General features: G+C 35.1%; 1 protein-coding gene across 4 annotated transcripts in view; it reads right to left on the reverse strand.

The window, feature by feature from the left end:
- LRRC28 (leucine rich repeat containing 28) overlaps nucleotides 1-27027 on the reverse strand; it is a 172549-nt gene that overhangs the window by 124112 nt on the left and 21410 nt on the right. For all 4 annotated transcript variants that reach the window (XM_057721441.1, XM_057721440.1, XM_057721442.1 and 1 more), the window contains exons 4-5: nucleotides 15956-15993; nucleotides 15181-15318 (exon numbers count right to left, since the gene is read on the reverse strand). In XM_057721441.1, coding sequence (XP_057577424.1) covers nucleotides 15181-15318; nucleotides 15956-15993 — 176 coding nt within the window. The remainder of the gene's footprint in view (nucleotides 1-15180; nucleotides 15319-15955; nucleotides 15994-27027) is intronic.

A 27027-nucleotide genomic window follows, 5' to 3' on the forward strand; every position in this document is an offset into this window, starting at 1 on the left:
TGTATCCAGGCAAGAGCAGGGATCAGCAAACTTGCTGTAAAAAGTCATTTAGTAAATATTTTAGGCTTTGTAAGCCATACAGTCTCTGTCACAACTCAAGTCTACCACTGTAGCCACAGTGTCTCTGCCACAAAAGCAGCCACAGACAATCTGCAAATGAACAGGCATGGCTATCTTCCAGTAAAACCTTATTTACAAAATCAGCTGGAGGGTCAGATTCAACCCACAGGTCAGAGTTGCTGAGCCCTGCTCTCTAGCACTTCCTTCCAGATGATCTGATTCTCATCCTATGAGGGCTATTTTACAATTCTGTAAGTTGTAGACTACAATCTGATAAAATTTAAAAAGATTCTTATTTATAAACACAAAAATAAATTGTGTCCTGTGAAGAGACAACTCTCTGCCATTGTGGGAAAACCTCCTTTGGTTCCATCTGAATGTTCATGTCAATACTCTCGATCTATAAACCAGTCTGTTTTTTGGATCCTCCTTTGAACTGGGTACAGCACCTTACCAGTTTCCTCATTAACAGGTTAAATAAAAATTTTAACACATTAAATAAAATTTTATATCTATATGGGAGTCATAATTTTACCTTTTTGTGTGAAAATTATCCTTTAACGTCAGAATATATAAAGAACTCTTAAAACTAAAAATAACACAAACAACTCAATGTAAAACAGGGCAAAAGATTTCTGAATAGGTACTTCACCAAAGAAATGGCAAATAAGCACAAGAAAACATGCTGTCATAGTTTGTTCAGGCTGCTATAACAGAACTACCATAAACTGGGTGGCTTTATAACAACAGAAACTTACTTCTCACTGTTTGGAAGCTAGGGAGTCCAAGATCAAGGTGCTGGCAGATTTGGTGTCTAGAGAGGGCCTGCCCTCTCACTGACTGTGGAATTCTCACTGTAACCTCACCTGGCAGAAGAGGTGAGGAATCTTACAAAGGGCCTCCTTTATAAGGGCACTAATCTAATTCATGAGGGCTCTGCCCTTATGACCTAATTACCTCCCAAAGGCCCCATTTCCTAATACCATCACTTTGGGGGTTAGGATTTTAAATAAGAATTTTATGAGGACACAAACAGATGCTTAATTTTTAGTTATGAGGGAAAGGCAAAATAAAGCCACAATGAGCTGACTATATAGCCACTAGAATAGCCACGATTAAAAGACTGAAAGTACCAAATCTTGGCAAGGATACAGAGGAACCGGAACTCTCATACAATGCTGGTGGGAATACAAGTGGTACAGATACTTTGGAAAACAGTTTAGCAGTTTCATTCAAAGTTAAAAATATAGTTACCATACAATCTAGCGATTCTACTCACAGGTATTTACCTAAGAGAAAGGAAAATATAAGTTCACAGAAAGCTTGTGAACAAATGTTCTTAGCAACATTATTCATAACAGCCCAAATTGAGAACAAATTAGCTGGTGAGTAAACAAAATATGACATATCCACACACGAAAACATTACTTAATAATAAAAAGAAACAACCTACTGAAACATAAAAGAACATTCATGTAAAAAAAAAACTATGCTAAGTATAAAATAAGCCAGATAGGAAAGACTACATATTACATGATTCCATTTTTATGAAATTTATAGAACAGACAAAACTACTTAGAAAAATAGAAACAAAATTAATAGTTGGATGGGGGTGACAACAGGGGATGGCAACAAACAGGCACTAGAGAATTGTCTAGGATGATGGATATATTCTAAAATTAGATTGGAATAAGGGTTCCTCAACTGTGTACATTTAATAAAATTCAAGAAATTGTACACATAAAATAATAAATTTTATGCTATGTAAATTGTACCTCAATAAAGCTATTTTTAAAAAGCAATGGGAAATAGTTTAAATTATTAACACATGCTAGGAACAAAACTACAAACATTGTCATAAAGTTTAAAAAGATATTGTTTAGAAGACTTTTAAAAGTGATATGGAGGAAAAAAAGTTACATATACATCACATTTTGTAAATCAGTTCTAGATATTGCCCTGGAGATAAGGAAATCAAAGTTCTATTCCTCGCTTTACCATTTATATATCATAACTTTACATGTGTTTCTGATTAAGAAGCAGAAATATAAACTATGGATAGGAAATAACAGACAGTATGTAAATCCTCATACCCTATTATGTCATGTCTTTTAGCAGCAGAAGCAAATTTTCAAGACTGTCATTCTACGCCTTTTATAAAATTAAACCTGTTAGAGTCAGTATAAATTCAGGATGTTGCATATTAGTGAGAGAAGGAATATCAGAACTCATCAAGTTAAAACCTACCTACTATATTGGGTAAGAAAATGTAGAAGTAGGGATCAAGTAACATTAATTTTATAGGCTTCTGTTCCATTGAAAATCATAGTTCACAAAGCTCCGTGGAATTTTCGGTATGGGAAACACAAAATAGCTATATCTATTAAGTTCAAAAGCAATTTCACAGGATACCAGAGGCAAACCAAGAACATTCAAATAAGATATATATGGTAATTAGCACTTTAGAAAAAAAAATTCTTAAGAAGTACAGAATAGGTAAAATTATTGCTAATTGTTGATTTACAGATCTGCTTTGATCTACAAAGGATTAAAACTTTCATTTTTCTTGTATTTAAAATTAACAGTATTCTATAGTCTATATTTCATATATCACCCATTAAATACAAGTATTTGATTCTTAAATTGCTAAATAATTTAAGGATTTGATATGCATAAAACACATGTTCAATTATGCCACTGGATAGTTTCCCTCTAAGTGAAAAAGTCATGGAAATTTATCTCTGAAGACCCCTCTTATGGGTATAAAGACTGCAAGACAATACTCCATGTACACAATATTAGTGATTCTTCCTTCACTGGTGATGCACTGATACAGAAAAGCTGCCTCACATTTTCAAACCTGTAGTATTCAGCCTCCAAGTGATATCAGGTGATAGAAGAACTGCACCACAAAAATCATAATTTGAATTTGGGATATATATAACAATACACATAATTACGCAGACTTTAAAAGCATCTTCCAATGTATATCTGCTCTGCTTTATTTTCTTCTCTGAGGGGCTTTTAAAAAATATTTATTTTTATTTTATTTGGCTGTGTCAGGTACCTCAGGTCTTAGATCTTCCTTTATGGCGCAAGGGCTTCTCTCTAGTTGTGGCGCGCAGGCTTAGCTGCCCCACAGCATGTGGGAGCTTAATTCCTTGAACAGGGATTGAACCCATGTCCCCTGCATTGGAAGGTGGATTCTTAACCAATGGACCACCAGGGAAGTCCCTGCTCTGCTTTAGATTAAACATCTTTTTCAAAGCATCAAAGAGAAAATTATAAGAATATTTCTTTGGTTACTTGACTGAAGATTTAATAATTAAAATTTTAATCTTATTTTACTTGTAAGAAATTTGTACTTTCCTTCATAAAAATGTACATTTCTATTTTAAAAAGAGGTAAAAATGGATGAAGGAAAGAAAAATTCTGAGATCTATTACACTAAACATCTACCTTTCAGCTATTTTTTCCAACAAACTTTTGTGTTAGGACCTAAATGTATGTGTAAATAATCTGACTCCTACAAAACCTGCTGTTATTCCTAAAAAATAAGTAAATAATAAGACACCGATTGGTACTATAAGTTCATATTAAAGTGATGAATACCAAACTCTCAAAATTAAAAAGAAAAAAGTCATCAAAACAGACCTGCCAGACTTTGATTCTCTTTCAGAATAAGTCAGGAGCAGGGAAGTCAGCAGATCCAGCTAAGAAGTAGAAGAGACGTACAACCAACTAATGGCATAAAAGGACATCCATTTTTTGAACGCTTCATCGCTTTCATAGCCACGGCTTTGATTTCAAGTATTCTCACCACCTTATAAATATCCAGTGAAAACTAAAACAAATTGCTCAAAAACATCTATCACTGTTTAAAATGTTGATTTTTTTTTTTTTAAAGAAATTGTAAAAAAGATTAAACAAAGAACTGTGATGCCAGCTGTGTGTGGGGCAGGGGCAGGGGGAGTTTGGTAACAAACTAAATTTTGTTTAATTACTTCTCATTACATCAATTCTTGGCAAATCATAAGGCTTTTCCCACACTAAAACAACCATTAACTTTAAAATTACTTGCAGAATAGACAGTCTGATTTAAATTAAAACCATTAACCAGATAAAACATAATTTACAGATGAAGTAAGCAATAAGCATGTTCAAATAACATACGAAAAAATAAAATATTTTACACATATCGAAGACATTACTTTTTAAGAAACACCTATTTCAGCACATCACTGATATCCTGCCAGTTAATTTTTCTCCACATTTATATTAACACAAAACCATAATTTTCTGATTATGTCACAAAACATAATCACAAAACAATATACTGAAGTCAAGGTAGAAAAATCAATTAAAACCATACAATCACCATGAAAATATAATCTTTGCTTATGTATCTATTTAATACTTGCCTTTCCCAAAGACTGCTTAATAAATGCAATATATCAAACCACTCTCTTAATATAAGAAAAACATGCTTAATACTTGAAAGCTCTTCACTAAAAATGAACTATGAACCCAAGTTTTGCCATATCAAAAGGTATGATAGAAATTACTCCATGCCACCTCCAGAATACTGCAAGTTGATCTGAATTAAAAAATAAATAAAATATCTAAATTCCCATTAATAGGCTGTGTCTAAGAAAATACATTTTATAAGTTCTTAAGAAAGTTTACTCTAAAAGATTAAGAACACTGCTATAATCATCAGGTTTTTTTTTTCTTTTAATATTCCTAATTCCTGGTCTTCAAAATAAACAAATGATTATTAACCCAATATGGGCTTCTTTTCCGGCAACCAAACACTTTTAGCAAATTATTTCAATGAAGGATTTTAATTGGGGAAGTAGTTTACCAAATCTGCATTTTAGAAAGACAATCCTGGAAAGCAGTGTGTATGATAGACTACGAGATCCATACATTTCAAAGACAAAATAATGGAAAATATCCAACTCCAAATCATTCACTCTTGCACAACATGTAAACATCAGCTCAGTTCCTCACGTTATGCCTGACTTCTCTTTAAACTCTTCACTGACCTCAATACTGTCTTCAAGGTTCCCATACAGCACCAAGCTTGTAACAGACCATGGTGTAGAAAATTGTGTATGGAAAGGGAAGAGAAGCAGCACTGCGTGTGAATTCAATTTGGAAGTATTCCCCTTAAAAGATTTCAAATTAGATGACTGATGTCATGATATTAGCTGCTTTGAAATCTTTTCACAAAGGAATGGCCCATGGAAAGGAATTCAACACGCCTTAGCCAGTAGTATGATTGATGGGAGAGGCTTTCTAAGTCTGAGGGACCAACTTTTCTCCTTTTGCCTTTTTTTAAAAGTATCATCAGAATGAACTTCTGTTTCTGACATTTGGCAAGTTTTCCACCACTTTCCTTCACACCTTTCCTAAAAAGGAATATTTTCTGTATTTATCTGTACTGAGAAGGATACATGGTCCAGAAAACATATTTTTTTCTTTTAGAAGAATTTTAATGGTCATTTTTATTCTACGGCTTCTGCCCAATTTTCAAAACTTGTAAAAGTTTTTAAATACAATTTAAAAGTTTTAACTCTGTTTGTAACCAGATTTTACAATATGTAATAATATTGATAGAATTTTTTTTCTGATAAATCTGTAACCTAGTACATCTATTCTAGTACACCAGAACAATTTTATGTAAAAGACTGAATTAAAAATCTACATATTACTGTAAAGTTACTAATATGTTTAACTATATAGTATACAGTTACTTCACTAATAAAGTACTATATGTGCTACAAAGAGACTAATAAATAGCTTGTAGGTCTATAAGAGACACTGAAAGAACAGGTTCTGAATATGAGTTTAGGACTCTGGTAGACAATTTATTCATTTACTCAGTGGTCATCAAGCAAACTGAGGGTAGGCAGATTGTTAGATTCTCTCCCTCTATCCCTTAGTTGTCAAACTGGATATCTGAACTACTTGGCATACTACCAAGATAATGACCTACAGGAGCAGGGTCAGCACCTCTGAAGAGTCACAGCAGCCTGCACGTCCATCTGTCAGATGACGCCAATAAAGTCTCAACAGGTGGGCAGCAAGCAACTGTGGAAGCTCTAGAGTGATGGGGCTTCCTCAGAAGCCTGCCCTCTGCAGGGAGAAGGCGGATCTGCACCCCCAACCTCCACAACAGACCAACACGCATAAAGATTTCAGAATAATTTCAGTGGCAACAGGACAGATCTAAGAAGAGGCACTAAATTTCATTTCAATAAAGCAACAGAGGCTCAACTGGAGGAAAATTAAATTTTAAGAAAAAGGTAATAAACTTAACCATACTTAAAGCCTGAGTTTTAGAACAGTTCATGCTAGTTATATGTAGTACGTATTTCGGTTTTTGCAAGCTTTTATCCATTTATGTACAACATAGACTGCTTTAATGTTTTCAATTTGGGCTAAAAAAAAATCCTTCCTTTTTTGGTATGCAAAACAACTTTTCAAGGATAAAACCATTTCAAAACAACAGGCTGATTTATATGCCAAATGTAAGCAACATCTTTTCTGACTCTCAGTTACATTTTGTTGTTTGTTTGTTACCATAATGTCTCATGAGAATTCACAGAGAGTTTATAGTGAACCACAAAAACATCAGGATTCTCTTGACCATCAAGGGATAGCCGGTTTTTCTGATTCTTCTAATATCCACTGGCCTTTGTGGCCAATGATGAATCACAAAGTTTGGCAAGTTGCTCTACACCGATGGAAATCTTCCTCCAGTAATCCTTTATTTGTAAGTGCATGATAATTCTCTTCATGATAGATCATGTAATTTTACTTAATCAAGTTAGAAAAAGCCTTTGGAAGAAAATGAGTTTAAACTTATTCTGTAACAAACAATGTTATAGTTTTGATACTGGAAGTAGAAGGCAATATATAAATGTTTCAATGGCATACAAGTTACATATATAAGAGAATGCAGGTAAGCAGTCAAATGAGAAATCAAAGAACATCTAATAGGGCTCCCACTTCTAGATATGACAGGGACACTGATACCAGACTTGCCTCCCACCAAAATACAGCAATAAAACTAGTCAAAAATATATGAGGCAACTGTTTTTAAGCAACAGACAGGAAACAAAGGACTCTGATCATTGAAATAAGGGAAACACACCTTGTGTCCCACGTTGGACAAGGCTTTCTGGGCCACAACACTGGCAAGTGGAACCCAAGTAAGAACCCTGCTGTCTCACTGTGCTAAAGACACAGAGATCATGGTTTGGGAGGCTGAAGCAGCTGGAAAATGCAAAACAAGGTATCAAAGAGGAAAAAGCTATGAGAGGGTAAACAGGTGCTTAATAAATAACATACTAGAAGAAGTTACTGGAGTAGAAGACAGATAAACAGATATCATCCAACCTTTAGATGAGAAGAAAAAGTTAAAAAAAGAACAAAGCCTCAGTGACCTGTGAAACATTATCAAATGATCTAATGTGTGTAACTGGAATTCTTGAAAGAAAAAAAATATGAGGCAGAAAAATATATAAAGAAATAATAACAGGAAACTTTTCAATTTCAGAATCAAGAAAAGTCCACGCAGGGTGAATACAACAAATCCTACATCATGGCACATCATAGACAAACAGCTAACACCAAAGATAAAGCAAAAATTTTCAAAGTAGCCATAGAAAAAAGACATATACAGGGTAATAGTGATACAAATTACAACTGACTTCTCGTCAGAAACAATAGGGTTAGAAGACAATGGAAAGCTGTCTTTAAAAGTGCTAAAAAAAAAAATTCTGTCAACCCAGAACCCTATATACCAAGAAAATATCCTTCAAGTCAAAGGTGAAATAAAGATATTTTCGCATAAAGAGAAACTGACATAGCTCATTGCCAGTAGAAGTACACTACAAGAAATGTTAAAGAAAGTACTTTAGGCTGAGGAGAAATAACACCAAAGAAAAAAAGAGATCTACAAGAAAGAATGAAGAGTAAAGGAAGTGGTAAATATATGGGTAAATACAAAGAATATCTTTTTTTTTTAAATTATTGTGATTTCCTTTAAAGACAACTGACCATTGCAAAATAAACATTTTATTGTAGCATTCATAACATATATAGAAATAAAATACATAATACAATAACACAAAGGAAGGAGAGTAAATGGAAGTATACTACTGAAAGGTTCTTAAAATTTATATTAAATAGTACAATAGCCTAAGTAAACTGTAATGTTAAGGGTGCATATTGTAAACTCTAAAGAAAAACCAGTAGAGGAAATAAAATGGAACACTAAAACATACTCAAGTAATCCGAAAGAAGACAGAAAGGAGGCAGAGAAAGAAAGGTAGAGAGGAACAAAAACCAAATTGTGGTAGCCTGTGAGGCAGGAGGACTTAATTCCAATAAGAAAATAAAGTCAAAAGAGTTGTCACTTACACCCTAACCACTAAGAGAAGTTGGATAAGCTACACAATTACAGTTTTTAAAATTTGTCAGAGACTGAGGACATCCAGAAACTTAAATCAACTCCAAAAAATGATAAGCACATTTTAAAAGAGAAGAGATTTCCAGTTGCTATCACCCTTGACTATATAGGAGGACAAGGAACCTGCCACAGACAAGGGCTAAAGAGAAAGCAGTCTCACTCTGAAGGGCTGTGTGTGGACTGGCATACCAGCACAGAATCCAGAGGAGCCGGAGACACAGAGAGAGGCTGGATGAACTGCCTGCCCTCCCCCCCACATAAACTCTTTCCCACTAGTTTTCGCCAAGAATGGGGGCAAGAGAAGAGACGTGAGATCACCTCCCCAAAGTCCTCTAGGCTTTGAGCTAAGGAAGACTTGGGGAATGGAAGATAGCAGGAAAGCCAGGAGAAACTTTGCAGAGGCAAGACCCACCTTCAGAGTACAGGGCAGCCATACACAGGCCAACGATGGGGCAGCAGGGCTAAAAGAGCTCTCAAGGCACGGAAAGCAAGGGGCAGAACTAGAGAGCAAAGACAACTCTTAAGCAACCTAAATCTGGCCACTGGTCTGTAAAGCAGGGAGATACCGCCTACAGTTCAAAAGGAAGATTTGGAATAGTCCACAAATACTTCAGAAGGTGCTCAATACCATTAGTCAAGAGGGAACGACAAATTCAATTAAGTACAAATTAAAACAATGCAATACAACTTCACATCCCTCACTACAGCCGAAACAAATAAACAAAGCCAAAAACAGACAATACTAAATACTAAGAAACATGCAGAGTAACTAGAACTCTCATATATTTCTGTGAGAAGTGTAAAATGGTATAACCACTTTAAAAACTGCTGGGCAATTTCTTACAAAGTTAAGCATACACCTACATTATGAATCACATTTCCACTAATAGGTATTTACCCAAGAAAACGTATATCCATAAAAAGTCTTATACAAGAATGTTTATATTAGCTTTATTGATCATACCCCAAAGCCTGAAAAAACTGACATGTCTATTAAGAGGAAAATAAATTATAAACTGTACGTTTATACAATGCAACTCTACTCTGCAATAAAACAGAATGAACTGCTGACACGTGCAACATCACAGATGTATTTTGAAAACATTATTCTGAGTGAAAGAAGTCAGACAGAGAACACACTATATGTTTCCAATTATATTATTTTCAACAGCAGATGAAATTAATCTGATAAGAGAAATCAGAATAGGGTTTGCCTGTAGCAAACAGATGACTGGAAGTGGCATGAGAGCACTTTCCGGGGTAATGGAAACATTCTGTATCTCAAATGAGATGTTGGTTCCATGGGTATATACATTTGTCAAAATTCAGAATTGTATACTTGAGCATTTCACTGTATGTAAATTTTACCTCAATTAAAAAAAGACTCTAAGAGAGGACAAAAACATGAAGAACAAGAGTTAAAAGAAAAATACAAGAGAGGAGAAATCCATGATAATTGTTAAAGTTAGGCATTGGGTGTATGGGGGCTTGTTATTCTATTCTGTCTGCTTTTGATTGTGCTTAAAATTTACCTAATAAAAAAAATTTTTTTAAGGGCAACTGGGGACTCCCTAGGTGGCGCAGTGGGTAAGAATCCGCCTGCCAATGCAGGGCACATGGGTTCAAGCCCTGCCCCAGGAAGATCCCACATGCCGCGGAGCAACTAAGCCCGTGCACCACAACTATTGAGCCTGTGCTCTAGAGCCCATGAGCCACAACTACTGAGCCCATCTGCCACAACTACTGGGCCCATGTGCCACAACTACTGAAGCCCACGCACCTAGAGCCCATGCTCCACAACAAGAGAGGCCACCATAATGAAGAGCCCGTGCACCACAACAAAGAGGAGCCCCCACTCACCTCAACTAAAAAGAAAGCCCACGCACAGCAAAAAAGACCCAACACAGCCAATAAATAAATAAATAAATAAAAATTTTTTAAAAAAAGGCAACTGAATAATAATGTATTGTGTATCTAAGTTTGCTAAGACAGTAGATCTCAAGTGCTCTCACCACACACACACACACACACACACACACACACAAGGTAACTCTGGGGGATGACAAATATGTTAATTATTTTGATTACAGTAATCAATTCACAATATACATGTTAAAACATCACATTGTATACTTTAAATATATACAATTTTTACTTGTGAAAAATATAAATTAGAAATAAATGTTCAAATATCACAGTAAAAAAAGCCAAATGTTCATTTAACTTTTTCCATATGATATTTAAAATATAAAACCACAACACGCCTTGCCAAATAATATACAAAGTTACTGCAAAAAGGGGGGAGGGACTGGATCTGCTCAGAAAAATAGTGCTTCAGGTTCCAAAGTTCTTATACACAGACTATGATTTTAATAACTTTAGCCAGAAGATTTGTGGGGCCAGGAGGTAACTTGGAACCAAGTTAAACTCAAACTATTAAATTAGTCTTATCTTTCAGCTTGGGGTCTAATGGACCAAGTCAGGACGATTTTGTAAGCAGATGTACCAAGCACCTCTCTTCATCCATGGTGCATGATGTCTGTGGGAGCTTGTCAGACACTCCACACATATCACCCAGACGGACCATTCAGTGTTCTCTGGTCATCGCTCCGCTACCAGCATCCACAATGCTGTGGCTGAGGACTTTTCTGAAACTGCAGAAAGGCTGCTGCTCTGTCCATGTGTGCACATGCACAGCGTGCCAGAAGTAACAGAGAATTAATACCCACCCCCTGCTCAAGCAACTCTCAACCAATTAGTTTTGGAAGCTGCTGTGGAAATACTGTAGCTCTTTCAGCGCTTGAGTAGGATGATTCTGAGGGATATGTTTCACACAGGACTAAGCTCTAGTTGCCCACTGTGGTAGCTGGTGTCGGAGTTCAGAGTATGCCACCCCCAACTATGCTATCCTGGCGTACTGATTATCGTAAGTTAAAGGCAATGAAAAAACAGCAGATGCAAGACGGGCACTCTAAGCTTCCTTCTTCTTCCTGAAAGCAAGAGATAAAATTCCCGTGCAAAAGTGCAACCCCCATACCAGCAGGAAGGAAGACATTCTTATGACCAGAGACAGGGAGGTGAGGCCAAACACCAAACAACCCTGTTAAACCAAACCTTATCTTCTGAGTCACTTTTCCACAATTAACTGCCCTTGCTCAAACTCCTTTGTCTTGTCACCTTTTCACAATTTCCTACTCTCTGTCCAACATGGTATATAAGTGTTTGGTTCTAACAACTTCTTTGGGTCTTCATTTTTCTTATGAAGCCTCCTGTGTATGTGTAAAAATTACTAAATAAAATTTGTATACTTTTCTCCTGTTAATCTGCCTTATGTCAGTTTAATTCTCAAGCCCAGCTACGGAGCCAAAGAGGGCATTTCAATACCCATCATCACTCCATGCCAATGTTCTGTGTACCTTCCCCAAAATTACTTGTGCTCAGGTAAAAAAAAAAAAAAGATATCTAATAGAAAGGGTGCGAAGCACACTATAAAAAGGAAAAAAACATGTCAGAACGAACCACTCACAGACATACTACTGATGATGCTGTTGCTAACGCCGGACTTCCTACTATTAATAAGACCTCTGCTATTTCAAAGCATAACAGTTAAATAAATAGCAAAGTTCAGTATACAACTCATCCTATACCCCAGACACACTGTTTTAAGCCCTTGGGGCAGCTATGTTACACAGAGCTCTCTTGGTGACAATTCACAGAAGCCAGCTAGAGCTAGCTTAAGCACAAAGTCTATGGGCCTTAAGAACAGAATCAGTCATTGGGAAATAAAAGAAAACTTAGAAAGTCTCTGCCTCCATCTTCTCTCTAGGTATCTACTTCATCTTTCTCTCTTTGTTTCCCAGTCCATGTGGCTACTACCAGACCTCACAAGATTACACAGTATTGTATAGAAGCCCAGAGAGAGAGTCTGATTTTCTTTTTCAGCCTCCCCTGTTCTCTCTTGTTCTCTTTCCTTCTCCCCTACCAGTCTCTTTCAAAATGCCCAGGAAGAGAACTGGTCCTGCTTGGGCCTGGTACCTACACCAGGACCGATCAACTGCAGACAGAAAGCAGTGCCACAAGGCAGAAAAATGGCAGTACTCCGCAATCCAATAGAACGGGGGAAAGGGACATTCCCAAAGAATGGGTATTGGCAAACAACCCAAGAGAATCAACGATACGAGTCATGGATCTGTTTGAGAAACTGATAAAAACATTGGACCTTCTTCACGGCAATATGTGCATACTCCACATACCAAATTGTCCACACAATTTGAGAGCATTCACGAAGACTCTGTAATTCATTCTTAGATCCTAAATTTAAAACTCTCTATTATCCATCTAGATATTTTAAATGTTTCAAATCTTTCAAACATTGCTCTTAAATTTTCAAGTTTTTAATACTGAATGTGAAATTACATTCAAAGGTTTTTCAACCACAAAAAAATACACATAATAAAATGTTAAATCTTTCACAGAAACATAACATGTAAGAACACTACACTCATAGCATGGACTTGCATAGGCAGAAGAGCTAACAATCAGATATCAACTGGAGTCCACCGTCATCAAATGCACACTATATGGCAGTCCCTTACAGTTTTTACTAAAGTTAAAATGCTTTTCTATAGTATGTCCCCAAACTTGGTCAAACACTTGGGGCATGTGTACCTAGCCCCTCTCCCATTCAAATGATAACACTTGAAATTATCTCATAAAAAGATACATAAAGTAAATCAAAAAATTAGTAAGATCTACTGCATTGCTACTTATGGCCTAGGGGAAAAAAAAATCCATACATAGCTTAATCAAAAGTTTCTACTCAAAATACACAGCTATTACTGTACGTAATTTTATTCAAAAAGCAAAACCAAACACAAATAACAGAAATAAGTTAGGGAAATAAAATTAGAAGAGAATGCCTCAAATCTATTATGAAGCAGGTGAAATACACATTTAAATTTATATGCAAGTAGTCAGGAAACCCATACCCGGCACTGGTTTTTAGGAAGCAGTCAATGACATTAGTAGTATGTCCTTAACCTCTGAGAGTATATAATGGAAGGAAATGGCCACATTTCACCACAAAATGTTCTTACAGGAAAAGACAGAAGAATAGAAAACAAAGAACAACGTTTTAATAGAGAGCTGTGTTACTCGTACGTTCTTTAAAGGCACTGAAAAAGGGGCTTATGAATACAGTATTATATCCATGCATTTTGATTCTACACCATATCTTGTATATACTTCATATATGAAAATACTATGAAAATCTAAAATATAAAAGTATTATATCCATGCATTTTGACTCTGTAACATATCTCGTGTAAGTTTCACATATGAAAATGCTCTGAAAATCTGAAGTATTATCTTTGCTGATACATTTTCGAGACAATCTCTGAAAGAGAATCTAATTTCCTGATTATGTGAATACGCAAACTTGATGAAAGCTAGAATGAGGAAACACCACTGAGTCTGATTACATACAATAAGATTTAAAGGGAAGATCATATTCCTATACCATACTGAAAGTTTTTGTATTAAGTAGAGTTAGAAAAAGTAAGACACTCATCATATAAGGTTAAAAGATATTTTTTAAGCAGAGTCAACTGCTATACTATCATTTTTGTATAAATATTGAACCTATATATTAAAGTCAGCACATAAAGTCTAAAAATTAATCAGCTACTATGTTTTATTTAGAAATTTCTGGACTTGAAAAACTTTGGAGAAAGTATTTTTTAAATTATAAATTCATTCATGGATTTAACATGAACAGTTTTTAACAGTCTCACACGTCCCTGAACTTCTAGGACAGGGAGTAATTTGTCACTTGGATACACTAGAAGACTAGTGGGTATTCCTGAGTTACTAGGTAGAAATGACCCCAGCCAATGTAAGTGGCATCTGTATTTTTTTTCTGCTCATTTTTGAATGCAGAGTAACTTTCATGCAATACCTGAAGCACACGTTTGTCTTTTTTTAAATCATACTTCATTGTTTTGAAAATATGGATAATGACACAGGACAGAGGAATCTGCAAATGTGTGGGGTCACAACGGAAGGTCTCTGAATGTACCTTGTAAGAAAGTCAAAGGGTTTAATGGTAGCTCAGGAGAATGCAGCATTTTGGTACTATCTATAGGTATATCATAATATAATAGGATGATCAGCAGGCAGAAGTGACAATTCATTCTAGGACTCAAATTCTGCTACTAAATTCTGGTATGATTTCACATTAAATCAAAGTTGATGTACATCATTTACCTCACTAGAGAATGAAAGAAAACACTGTATGTATCTGCTTTTTGGACACGAAAATGCAAAGTTCATATAAATTCTCTTATGTGAAATTCAGAACTGAAGTAGCTCTTGGTACAAATATTTCACCAGGGCATTGATTGTAATGCACAACTGTAGTAAGTGTAGCTCAAAAACATAAATGCCACCTTCTTACGTTTGCATCAGGAAAAAGACTAAGTCATATTTCATCCACATTCCTTAGTGTCATCTTCAAACAAGTGGACGATCAAATACTTACAAATATATCCAAAACCCACTGCCTAGACACAAAGTGAGAAATATTAATAAAAATAGATTTGTAATAGACAAGAAGCTTGTGTGCTACAGACTATGATTACCTGGAGGTAGGAATTGCAGTTGGTTATTAGCTAATCGAAGATGACGTAAAGCTCTCAGACGACCAATTTCTGGGCAAACAATTTCTAAGGCATTGTCACTAAGATCCAAACACTGTAGTTTTACAAGGGACCCAATGGCTTCAAAGAGAAAAGAAGGGTAAAAGCAAAATTAATTTGACCCAAATGTTAAGAACAAACTTTAATGCAAGTACTCCAAGTGTAAATATTTTAATACTTAATATTCTTGTCTCTAGTGCTGACATAATAGTAAAAACATATATCAAACTAAAATTTCTTTAAAATTTTTATTGGAGTATAGTATCAAACTAAATTTTATGAAGTGATAACACTTCTACTTTGACATAATATATAGTAAGTTTAAAAAGAGCACAAATAAAAATGTTAAAACAACATAAACACTGCTTGAATAAATAATTCATAAAATGATATATACAGTCTTTTTTATCTAACCAAAATGCTTAACTGGATTTATTAAACTTAAAAGTTATCATTTTATTATTTACCCAATGACAATTTATCTGATAATAATTTACCTAACCATTATAACCATGTTAGACTTATTAAATTTAATCATAACTGTTAACTGGACTTACTAACTGGAGGAAAAAACACTTTGAAACTAATAAAGATGCTTTATAATTAAAATTCCCTAACATGCCAACCAAAATAGGTTTAAAGAGACAATCTGCTCTACTATTCTACAGCACAGCTTAAACTATAGCACCTCCTAACTAAAAACTGGAAGTGCACTTACCTTCCGGAATCACAACTATGTTATTTGAGTGAAGATACCTAGAGGAGAAGAAGGGAAAAAATGGCTGTTACCATTCAGTACTTCTGCTAGATAATCACTCTGTAAAATGCTCACTTAGAGATTTATCAAATATAAAGGGACCAGACTTTCTTTCGTACCCTACTCCAAAATGCATAACACAAAATATATGATCATCACAGATAATTAACAATACTTTGAGAATAATATTGTATGCTGGAATTGCAAATATTAAAACTATTTGCTAATTTAGTTGCTAGTTTAAAATAAAAGCATATACAATAAATAATTTTCTCAACCACATAAAACAAATTACTAGTTTCTCTAGTTCATTTTAAATTATTCAGGTTTTCAGAAAAATACCTATTGTGTGAAGAAAAATCAATACCTATTGTGTAAAGGAAAATGCAACTTTTAGTTTTTAAAGGATAACTTCACAAAAATAATCAAATCAAAGATATTTACAGCCAGTGTAGAGAACCAAGAATGAAGCAATTAAATACTCATCATTTATGATATCTGAACAAATATTCAACTGTCAAGGTACAAAATTTATTTCACAGCAAGAGGAACTGTAAATAAGAAATCAAATTCTTTTCTTAAAAAAAAAAAAAAAGGTCTAACCAGCTGACAAGTCCAGGCAAGCCTAAGTAAATAACATTCCCCACTGAAGTATCTTTAGCGCACTCTGGTGGAAACTTCATGCAATCAACAGCAGCCAACTATTCAAAGCAAAACAATAGTGACCAATGAAAATCACACAGTGATAATTTTAAAAATAAATTTATATCATTGATTTTGAGACCAGAGAACCAGATTTTGATAAACTATTTTCAAACCTATTCTCTTATTTATTATACCTCATAATCAATCTCCATATAGTATACTTTAAATAGAATTTAAGATTTTTCTTCTATATTCTTAAGCCTAATATCAAATGTTAAAATATCAATGACACAGAATAAGGAAGATACAAAATTAATAAATTTAAGAAGATTTTTATTTGCTGGATTAAATCAGTTTTGTGTAGGTATCAACCTGCTGGGCCTAACACAATTTAAACAATTATACCATTCTATGATTCATTTTATTCCTTGCTTTGTGCATACGAAATGATTCCATATTTTATTTTTTTTAAATGTTTCCATATTTAAAATCAATATTCTTTAAACATTTCTTCTAGGAAGGAATATCTAACTAGTTTTATTAGATTACTCTAAAAATTCTTTATGCCAAAAGACTATATGTAAATAAGTATACATACACACACACATTTGCATGTGTTACACAAAAGGCAGACTGCCAAGACACCAAAATAAAGAGATACCTGATCTTTCAGTAATCCACAAAATATCTGCCTCAACTCCAGTTCTACCTATAAAAAAGGACCTTAAAATGTTCAAGTCAAAATATTAACTAATGTACTCACTATTATCATTAAAAACAAAAAGTATATTTTAACACATTAAATTTATCTACATTATAACGAAAAGCAGGTAGTCTAGAATGTTCTCAATCCTAACTACGCATTAGAACCACCAGTGGTCTTCAAAATACAGATGCCCAAGACCATCTCAACCCAAGTTGTTCTGATGTGCAGCCAATGACGAATCATCACCGGTGGAGTGGATCAGAGAGCAGGTTCTGGAGCCAGGCTGCCTGTACCTTAATAGCCATGTGACCAGCAAAAAATTACTGACCTTTTCACTTTCTTAATTTATATGAGTGGAGGATAACAGCACCAACAACATAGGGATTCTGAGAGTTCTGTGAATGCCACTGTTATTGTTATAATTATTATTACTGTTATCATAAGTCATTTGTAGCCAAAGGCTTAGCAATTTTAAGTCACTACTCCTTACTTAATTTTTGTAATTTCAAAGTAGTTAAAATGTTGGTGTTTCAACATAACTGGTTTTCAACATGCTGTTTTTCTACTCAAGTAATGCAGGAACGCTCACTGACTGCTGGTGGGAACGCATGACAGTACAGCCACTTTGGAAAATGGTTTGAAAGTTTTTTAATAAAATTAGATATAGATTTACTTAATAGTGATATGCCAATGTCAGCTTCCTAGTTTTGACAAATGTTCCATGAAATCGTAAGATGTTAACAACAGGAGAAACTGGGCATACTGGAATTCTGTATTTATTATCTTCACAACTTTTCTGTAAATACAAAATCGTCCCAAAATAATTTTTTTTTAATTAAAGGAACAGGACTTTTACTTCCAGCCATGATGAAATAATAAGGACCAGATTTATCTAATTGCTATAAGCAACAAGAAAACTAGGTGGAATATACGAAACAAATATTTTCAGATACTGACAAGAGGCACTAGTACTATGTTCCCTGAGGGAGAAAAAACAAGTGAGGTGAGCCACACAATTCCACAGCTTTATGCCCTGAGGTAAACTGTGGACTGTGGTACAGCAATGAGATCCCAAACAAAGAATGGAAGTCTCACTGAGTTATGAAGAAACATATCAGAGCTCAGGGAATCTGAGGCAGCTGGACACTGTGGGATACAGTTCTGGAGAAGAAGGCACCACTGAAAAAAAAAATTCAAGGGATTCTTTAACAAAGTGAAAACGTCACTAGGTGAGATTAACAGCAGATGAGATACTGAAGAAAGAAAATATTACCAAACCTGAAGACAGGGAAATATAATTTGTCCTAACTGAAGTACATTAAAAAAAAAAAAAAGACTGAAAGGAACTGAGCAATGTGTCAGTGATTATGGGATAATACTAAACTAACAAACATGTAAGAGTCCCAGAGGCAGGGATGAGATAAGGGTATAGAAATGACTATCTAAAGAAATAATGTTTAAAAACTCCAAATTTGCTACAAATTATAAAGACACAAACCCAAGAAACTCAATGAATGTCGAGGATAAAGGCAAAGAAACCACAACAAGGTACATCAAAATCAAATCCCTGAAAACCAATATAAGAAACAGAAATTCTTCAAAGTAGCCCAAGAGAAGACACATTACATACTGAGGAAGAAATATAGGAATGACAGCAGATGTCTCTTCAGAAAGTATGCAAGGCAAAGACAGAGAACACTGTGAAAATGTTGAAAGGAAAGAAAAAACAACCAAGAACTATAATTCCAGAAGGCAAAATATATACAAACTATGAAGAGAAACTATACTTTTAGAGAAAAAAGCAGGAGAAGACCTTCAGGGCCTAGGACTAGACAAAGTTCTTACACTTGATACTAAAAACAGGATACGTAGAAGCAACAATTGATAAAGTGGACCTCATTAAAATGTTAAACTGCTGCTCTGCAAAAGACCATGAAAATAGAAGGTATACAGTGTTAGAAAATATTTGTAAACAATATATACAAGCAAGGACTGGTTTCTAGAATATGTAAAGAATTCTTAAAACTCTTACAACTGGGACTTCCCTGGTGGCACAGTGGTTAAGAATCCACCTGCCAATGCAGGGCACATTGGACATTCGAGCCCTGGTATGGGAAGATCCCACATGCCACAGAGCAACTAAGCCCATGCGCCACAACTTCTGAGCCTGCGCTCTAGAGCCCGCATGCCACAACTACTGAGCCCGCATGCCACAACTACTGAAGCCCGCATGCCTAGAGCCCGTGCCCCAGAGAGAAGAGAAGCCACCTCACTGAGAAGCCTGTGCACTGCAAAGAAGAGTGGCCCCCCTCGCCACAACTAGAGGAAGCCCGCATTCAGCAACAAAGATTCAATGCAGCCAAAATAATAATAATAATAAAATTAAAAAAAAACTCTTACAACTAAAAAAATTATCCAAATAGAAAATGAGCAATAGACATGAACAGACATTTGACTGAAGAAAAGCTAAAGATGACAAGTGCTTAAAAAGATGTTAAATGTTATTAGCCGTTAAAAAAATACAAATTAAAACCACAATTAGATAAAACCACACATCTATCAAAATGACAAAAATTAAAAATGACAACAAAATAATACTGGTAAGATGTGGAGAAACTGGAACAATCATATATTCCTGGTGGAGAATGTAAAATGGTACAACCAACCTGCAAAATTATTTGGCAGTTTTTAATGAAACTACAAATTCAGATCAAAAGTGGCAGAGTAAGGACCTCCAAAAATTCTCTTTTCTATAAAATCAACAAGAATACTGGCAAAAATTATCAGAAGCTACATGTACAGAACTCTGGAAATTAACCAAAGACTTGCAGTAATACAGGGAGGATTTATTTAGAAAAATGGTAAATATCTCAGTAAGACTACTAAGCTGTGAACTTTGGGGCATTTTCACTTGCCCTAGTCCTATTCCCTACTCTCCAGCTCTGCAGAAGCCTGGAAAATCACTTTGGCTGCTTTTCACTTTGACTGCAGTAGCCTGGCTAGCACCTGAAAGGGCAGAAGCAAGTTGGAGTTCATTGCCAGAGAACTGTCATTTGACTGTCTCATGGTTCTCTGAAAGACCCCACTTGCAAGGCTGTTTTTAACTTGATCTGACTAGAAGCTTGCCCAGTACAAAAACCCTTTCCCCAGTTGAGCTAAATTACAGGCCAATCGTTTAATTTCACTGATGCCTGAGGCAGTAGGTAACAACTGGAGCAAACAACAGACAACCAAATTCTTAAACAAAAAAGCTGGGGAAGGAGACTTCCAGAGGAACTTTGAAAAACTCTGGCATGTTTCTCGAAATCTAGAAGGTCACATGCATGCCCAGAGTTGTTCATATGCTCAAGAAAGACCTGAGAAGACCCTAAGATTTCACCTCTGCTGAACCTGAAGCTCTACATAAGAAGTGAAGTCTAAGGCAAAGCTGTCAACTGTCTGCCTAGTTGAGAGGGGAAGGCATGTCACAGTACATATACAGAGACCCTCAGCAAAGACTAGGAGACTCAGCAGATTTAGGTAGTTAAGGAAATCCTTGCTTAATCATTGGCTGACCACTAAGGTAAGTGAGCAGATACTTAAAATAATAATAATAATAATAAAAAGGAAAGGAAAGGAAAAATTAAAAAAAAAAAGAACAGAGAGTAGGGAAACTCTTTTAATTCATTTTATGAGGCCAATACAACTGTGATACCAAATCCAGACAAAGACATAACCAGAAAAGAAGACTACAGACCAACATCTCTTATAAATACACATGCGAAAATTCTTCAACAAAATACTAGCAAGCCAAATCCAGCAACATATGAAAAGGATTGTACTCCATGATCAATGAAAATTATCCCCAGTAATGCATGGTTGGTTCAACATACAAATATTAATCAATGTAATACACTATATTAATAGAATAAAGGATAAAAACATGATCATCTCAATAGATGAAAGAAAAAACATTATTTGACAAAATCAAATACCTTTTACACTAAAAACACAAAACAAACAAGCATAGAAAGGAATTTCCTCAACTACATACAGGGTACCTATGAAAAACCTACAGCTAATATCATACTTAACGGCAAAAGACTAAAAGCTTTCCCCCTAAGATCAAAAACAACACAAAGATGTCTAGTCTCATCACTTCTATTCAACATTCTATGTTCTAGCCAGGGCAACTAAGCAAGAAAAAGAAATCAAAGGCATAAATACAAAAATAAAAGGCATAAATACAAAAAATACAACTCTACTGATAGATGACTTGATCTTATATATACAGAAAATCCCAAGGAATTCAACAACAACAAAAAAGAGTTAATAAATGAGTTTGCCAAGGTTGGAGGATATAATATCAATATACAAAAATCAATTTTATTTTTACATACTAGGCACTGAACAATTCTAAAGTGAAGTTAAGAATAAAATTCTATGTACAATAGCATGAAAAAGAATAAATTTAACAGAAGAAAATCAGTATTTTAACACTGAAAACTGTTCAATGTAAAAATTTTTAAATTTTTGATGGAAACTGAAGATCTAAATAAACAGAAAGATATCCCACGTTCACGGATTAGAAGACATAATACTGTTAAAATGGCAGTAATCCACAAATTGATCTAAAGGTTCAATGCAATCTTTAACAATCACAGCTGACTTTTTTTTTTTTTTGCATAAATTGACAAGCAGACCTTAAAATTCACATGGAAATGCAAGGGATTTAGAACAGCTAAAACAATTTTGAAAAATAAGAATAATGTTGGAGGATCCATACTTCTCAATTTCAAAACTTACTACAAAGCTAGAGTAATCAAGTCCGCATGGTACTGGTGAAAAGATAAGACGTATAGAGCAATGGAACAGAATTGAGAATCCAGAAATATGCCCATGTGTCTGTGGTAAACTGATTTTTAATAAGCGTGCCAAGACAATTCAATGGGGAAAGAGCAGCCTTCTCAATAAATGGTGGTGAGATAACTGGATATTCCATGCAAAACAGAACTTAGACCTCTACACCACATCATATGCAAAAAGTAACTCAAAATGGATCAAAGCCCTAAACGTAAGAGCCAAAACCATACAACTCAAACAAGAAAACAAGGGTAAATCTTCATGACACTGGATTAGAAAGTTTCTCAGACATGATAACAAAACACAAGCAACCAAATAAAAATTTATCAAGAAAGTGAAAGTTAAACCACAGAATGGGAGAAAATATTTGCAAATCATATATATGATAAGGGTCTGGTGCCCCAAATATATAAAACAGTCTTAAGAACTGAACAATAAAAAGACAACTATCATAATTTTTAAATGGATAAAAGATTTGAATAGATATTTCCCCAAAGAAAATATACAAATGGCCAATAAGCACATGAAAAGACATCATCAGTCATTAGAAAAAAACAAATGAAAACTACAAGATACCAACTCACATCTACTAGGGCGACTATAATCAAAAGTACAGAAAATAACAAGTGTTGGTAACAATGTGGAGAATCCTCATATATTGTTGGTATTACTATAAAATAGTGCAGTTCCTCAAAGGTTAAACATAGAGTTACCATTGCAATTCCACTCCTAGGTAGAAACTCCAGAGAACTGAAAATATATGTTCATGTACAAACTTCTACAAAAATGTTTACAACTGCATCATTCACCATAGCCAAAATGTGGAGATAACCCAAATGTCCACTGACTAAAGAATGGATAAACAAAATGCAGTATATCCATGAAATGGAATATTATTCAACCATAAAAAAGGAATGAATTCTGAAACATGCTACAGCATAGACAACACATGCTATGTTAAGCACCCAGACATAAATGGTCACATATTGTATGATTCCTTTTATGTGAAATGTCCAGAACAGGCATATCCACAGAAATAGTATATTATTGGTCATAAAGAGTTACAAGGAATTGGGGGAGGGGCACGACTATTAATCGGTTTCTTTTGGGGGGACGAAAATGTTCTGCATTAGACAGTGGCAATGGCTGCTCAACCTTGTATGTATACCAAAACAATTGAACCATACACTTTAAAAGTATATGATTAAAATTTTATGGCATGTAAATTATATCTCAATTTAAAAAATGAAACATGCAATTTCCATACGACTCAGCAATTACATACACTCAGGCATTTATCTCAGAGAAATGAAAACTTATTCACACAAAAAAAACATGTACGTGAATGTTCACAGCAGCTTTATTCATAATAGCTAAAAACTGGAAACCCCCAATATGTCCTTCAATGGGTAAATGGACGAACAAACTCCATTACCTCCACACTGTGAAACATAACTCAGCAACATAAAGGAACTATTGGTATGTGCAACAGCTTAAACAGATCTCAAGGGAATTGTGCTGAATGAAAGAAAGCCAGTCCTGAAAGGTTACATACCACATGACTTCTACAACATAACAAGTTAAAATGACAAAACTATAGAGATGGAGAACAGAGCAGTAGTTGCCAGGGTTTGAGGGACAGGCAGACTGCAATAATAAAAGGGTAGAAAACGATGAAAACTGACCAATATCAGTGGACTGTAGCAATGTCAATTCCTGGTGGTGGTCTCACCGGGATGTTTATGTACCTTATGATTAGGTGTGACTACCACTATCTCAAAGGGAAAAGTTTCATTTTGTAAAAAGGAGAAATAAAGATGTTTTTCAGGCAAAGCAAATCTGAGAGAATATAGGAATTAATAGAAGACATTTTTTCTCGTTTTTAAATTTAAGTTAACAATTTAAATTCAAAATTATCATAGTGTATTTTGCCAGTTATCAGTTTTATTTCTCAGCTCCAAATCTACTTGCTATGCCACACTGGAGTTGGATCCTGTCAAAATTTCTTCTTTGCCAACTGATCTAATGTTAGGCCTAATGTTATCAAAAGAGGGTACTGGAGTGGCTCTGCAAGATTAGAGCAGAAGGAAGGCACTTCTCTTCTGGGTCCAGGCCCCTTTCAATTTTTTTATTCAGCACAGAGCCAAGACCCAGTAGCCCTCTTGGACAACCTTAAGCGACATTCTCAAACCATGAACTCTCAATGCAGAAGTCACTTTTGTGGCATCTCTTGCTGGTATCCTCAGGCCACACACTCCCCATCCAACAATGCACTTCTATAAACAACTTCAGCTGGCCTCAAGCAACTGTCTTCACACCTATGGCCACTTCTGCATTAGCTCAGCCACACTCTCAGGCAACTGCCCCCCACCAGTCACACCACTTCTAACAGATCAGCTCTAGATTACCAACACCCTCCTGCAACAGTGAGCTGATACTACAGATCTGCTCTGGCCTAAACCAGATGGCAAGGTTCTTCACCACCAGAATGCTGTATGTTTTGTGGCAGTCATATCTTCTTCAAAGAGGTTAACCTCAGCCTAGGGTCTAGTGCTCTCCTAAGTCTTTAGTTCCTTCACTGTCTACTTTCTCTTGGTCCAGATCTACTTTTTTGTACTTACTAATTCTGAATACCATGGAGTCCTCTTTAACCTCTTTCAGTAGTTAATAACATTTTACTACTTAACAATTCTTTATGTTAATTTTCCCTGCTTAAATTAGGGGTATGGTTTCTATCTCCTAACTGGACCCTGACTGATATACACATGGTTTATACACACATAGATCTCTCTCTCTCACAACACTCACACATGTAAAACATCAGACAACAGCACAAAGGACAGGAGGGATGAACTGAAAGTACTGATCTAAGGTTCTTATACTCAATGTGCGGCAGTATATCATGTGAAGGTAGATTATAACAGTTGTTAAAGAAACATAAACCTTTCAACATTGAAATGCACTAGAGTTAAATTAATAATGGTAGTGAAATGTAATCCTAACTAACACTAAAATAACTTAAAAGAAGGAAAGTAAAGAGGGAAAAAAATGACAAAGAACAACTGGTACAAATAGAAAGCAAATTATTAAGATGGTGAACTTAAATGCAATTGTATCAGTAATCATATTAAACATAAACAGTCTAAACACACCAGTTAAGTGAGCCAGATTGTTAGACTGGTCAAAATCAAAGAACCAACTAATGTTGACTTCAAGAAACCCACTTGAGTTATAAAGGCAGAAAAAGACTAAAAGAATGTGAGTTCCAATTCCAGTACAGCAGAATGAACTCCTACTGCTTGAGTCAAACCAGGTAAATTAATCACTGAAATAAAAACATCAATACGCTCCGAAGAAATATAATAGATTCCAGTCTCCAAAACATACATCCCCAACTGTCTATAATTGAATATAATCTAAAATTACTCAACATATAAAAACCCAGGAAAATGTCAACGACAATAAACAATGGATAGGAACCTCAAGATAACCCTGATGTTGGAATTAGCAATTTTTTTTTAGTTAAAGTAGTTATTATAATTATGCATAGTAATCAAAAGTAAAATATGCCTTAATGACAACATAAGGAAATCTCAGCAGAGAAAGAGAAACTAAATAAATAAATAGAAAATTCTAGAACTGAAAAATTTACTGGACAAAAGTGTATAACAGAATTAATATAACACACTGTTTTGATAACTATAGCTCTGCAGTATTGCCTGAAGCCTGGAAGGGTTATGCCTCCAGCTTTGTTCTTTTTCCTCAGGATTGCTTTGGCAACTTGGGTATTTTGTAGTTCCCTATAAATTTTAGGAGTATTTGTTCTAGTACTGTGAAAAATGTCCTGGGCAATTTGATACGTATTGACTAAATCTGTAGCTTGCTCTGGGTAGTGGCCATTTTAACTACATTAATTCTTCCAACCCAAGACCCTGAAGACAAATCAATATAAATGATTCAATCCAAGTACAGAGAGAAAAAAGACAGAAGGAAACATGAAGCCCCTCAGAAGTATGTAGGACAATATCAACAAGATACATGTAAATGGAGTCCAATAAAGAGAGAAAGGAAATGGTGAATAAAAATATTTGAAGAAATAATGGTTAAAATGTTCCAAATTTGGTAAAAGGCATAAATTCACAGATTTAAGTAGCTCAGCAAACTCCAAGGTAAATACAAAGAATATTATACCAAGGCACATCATAGTTAAATTGCTAAAAACCAAAGAGCAAAAACAATCTTGAAAGGAGCCAGAGAAAAATGATATATTACATATATGTGGAGAATGATGAAAATTCCACTGACTTCTTATGAGAATCTGTGGAGACCAGAAGACAATCAAGTATTTGTAAAGGGCTCAAAAATAAAATCTGTCAAGCCAGAATTCAACAGCCACTGTATATATAATTCAGTTTGGAGTCTTATGTTGCAATCTTCTTCAACTTCATGACTGTTTTACCTTTTTGCTTGAAGCCCCAAGGATGTTTCCTTTAGAAAGCCTGAAAAAGCCTTTGAAAAAATTTCACGCCCATTACTAATAAAAAATTCTTGAGGAAACAGGAATTAATACTGCAGTAGGTAGCCCCTAGGATGGTTCCTAATGATCTCCACTACCTGGCACTCAGGCCCTTGTATAATAGCCTCCTCTTGACTGTTCGTTAGATCTAGTGGCTTGTTTCTAATAGACAGAATATAGCAACAGTGATGGGATGCCACTTCCACGATTAGATTAGAAAGAGACTATGGCTCCTGTCTTGCATACTCTCTCTTCCTCTTCTGCTTGCTCACTCTGATGGAAGTCAGCTGCCACATTGTGAGCTACGTAACAGAGGCTAAATGG

This window comes from Hippopotamus amphibius, chromosome 2 (assembly GCF_030028045.1).
Source record: "Hippopotamus amphibius kiboko isolate mHipAmp2 chromosome 2, mHipAmp2.hap2, whole genome shotgun sequence".
Classification (NCBI taxonomy): Eukaryota; Metazoa; Chordata; class Mammalia; order Artiodactyla; family Hippopotamidae; genus Hippopotamus; species Hippopotamus amphibius.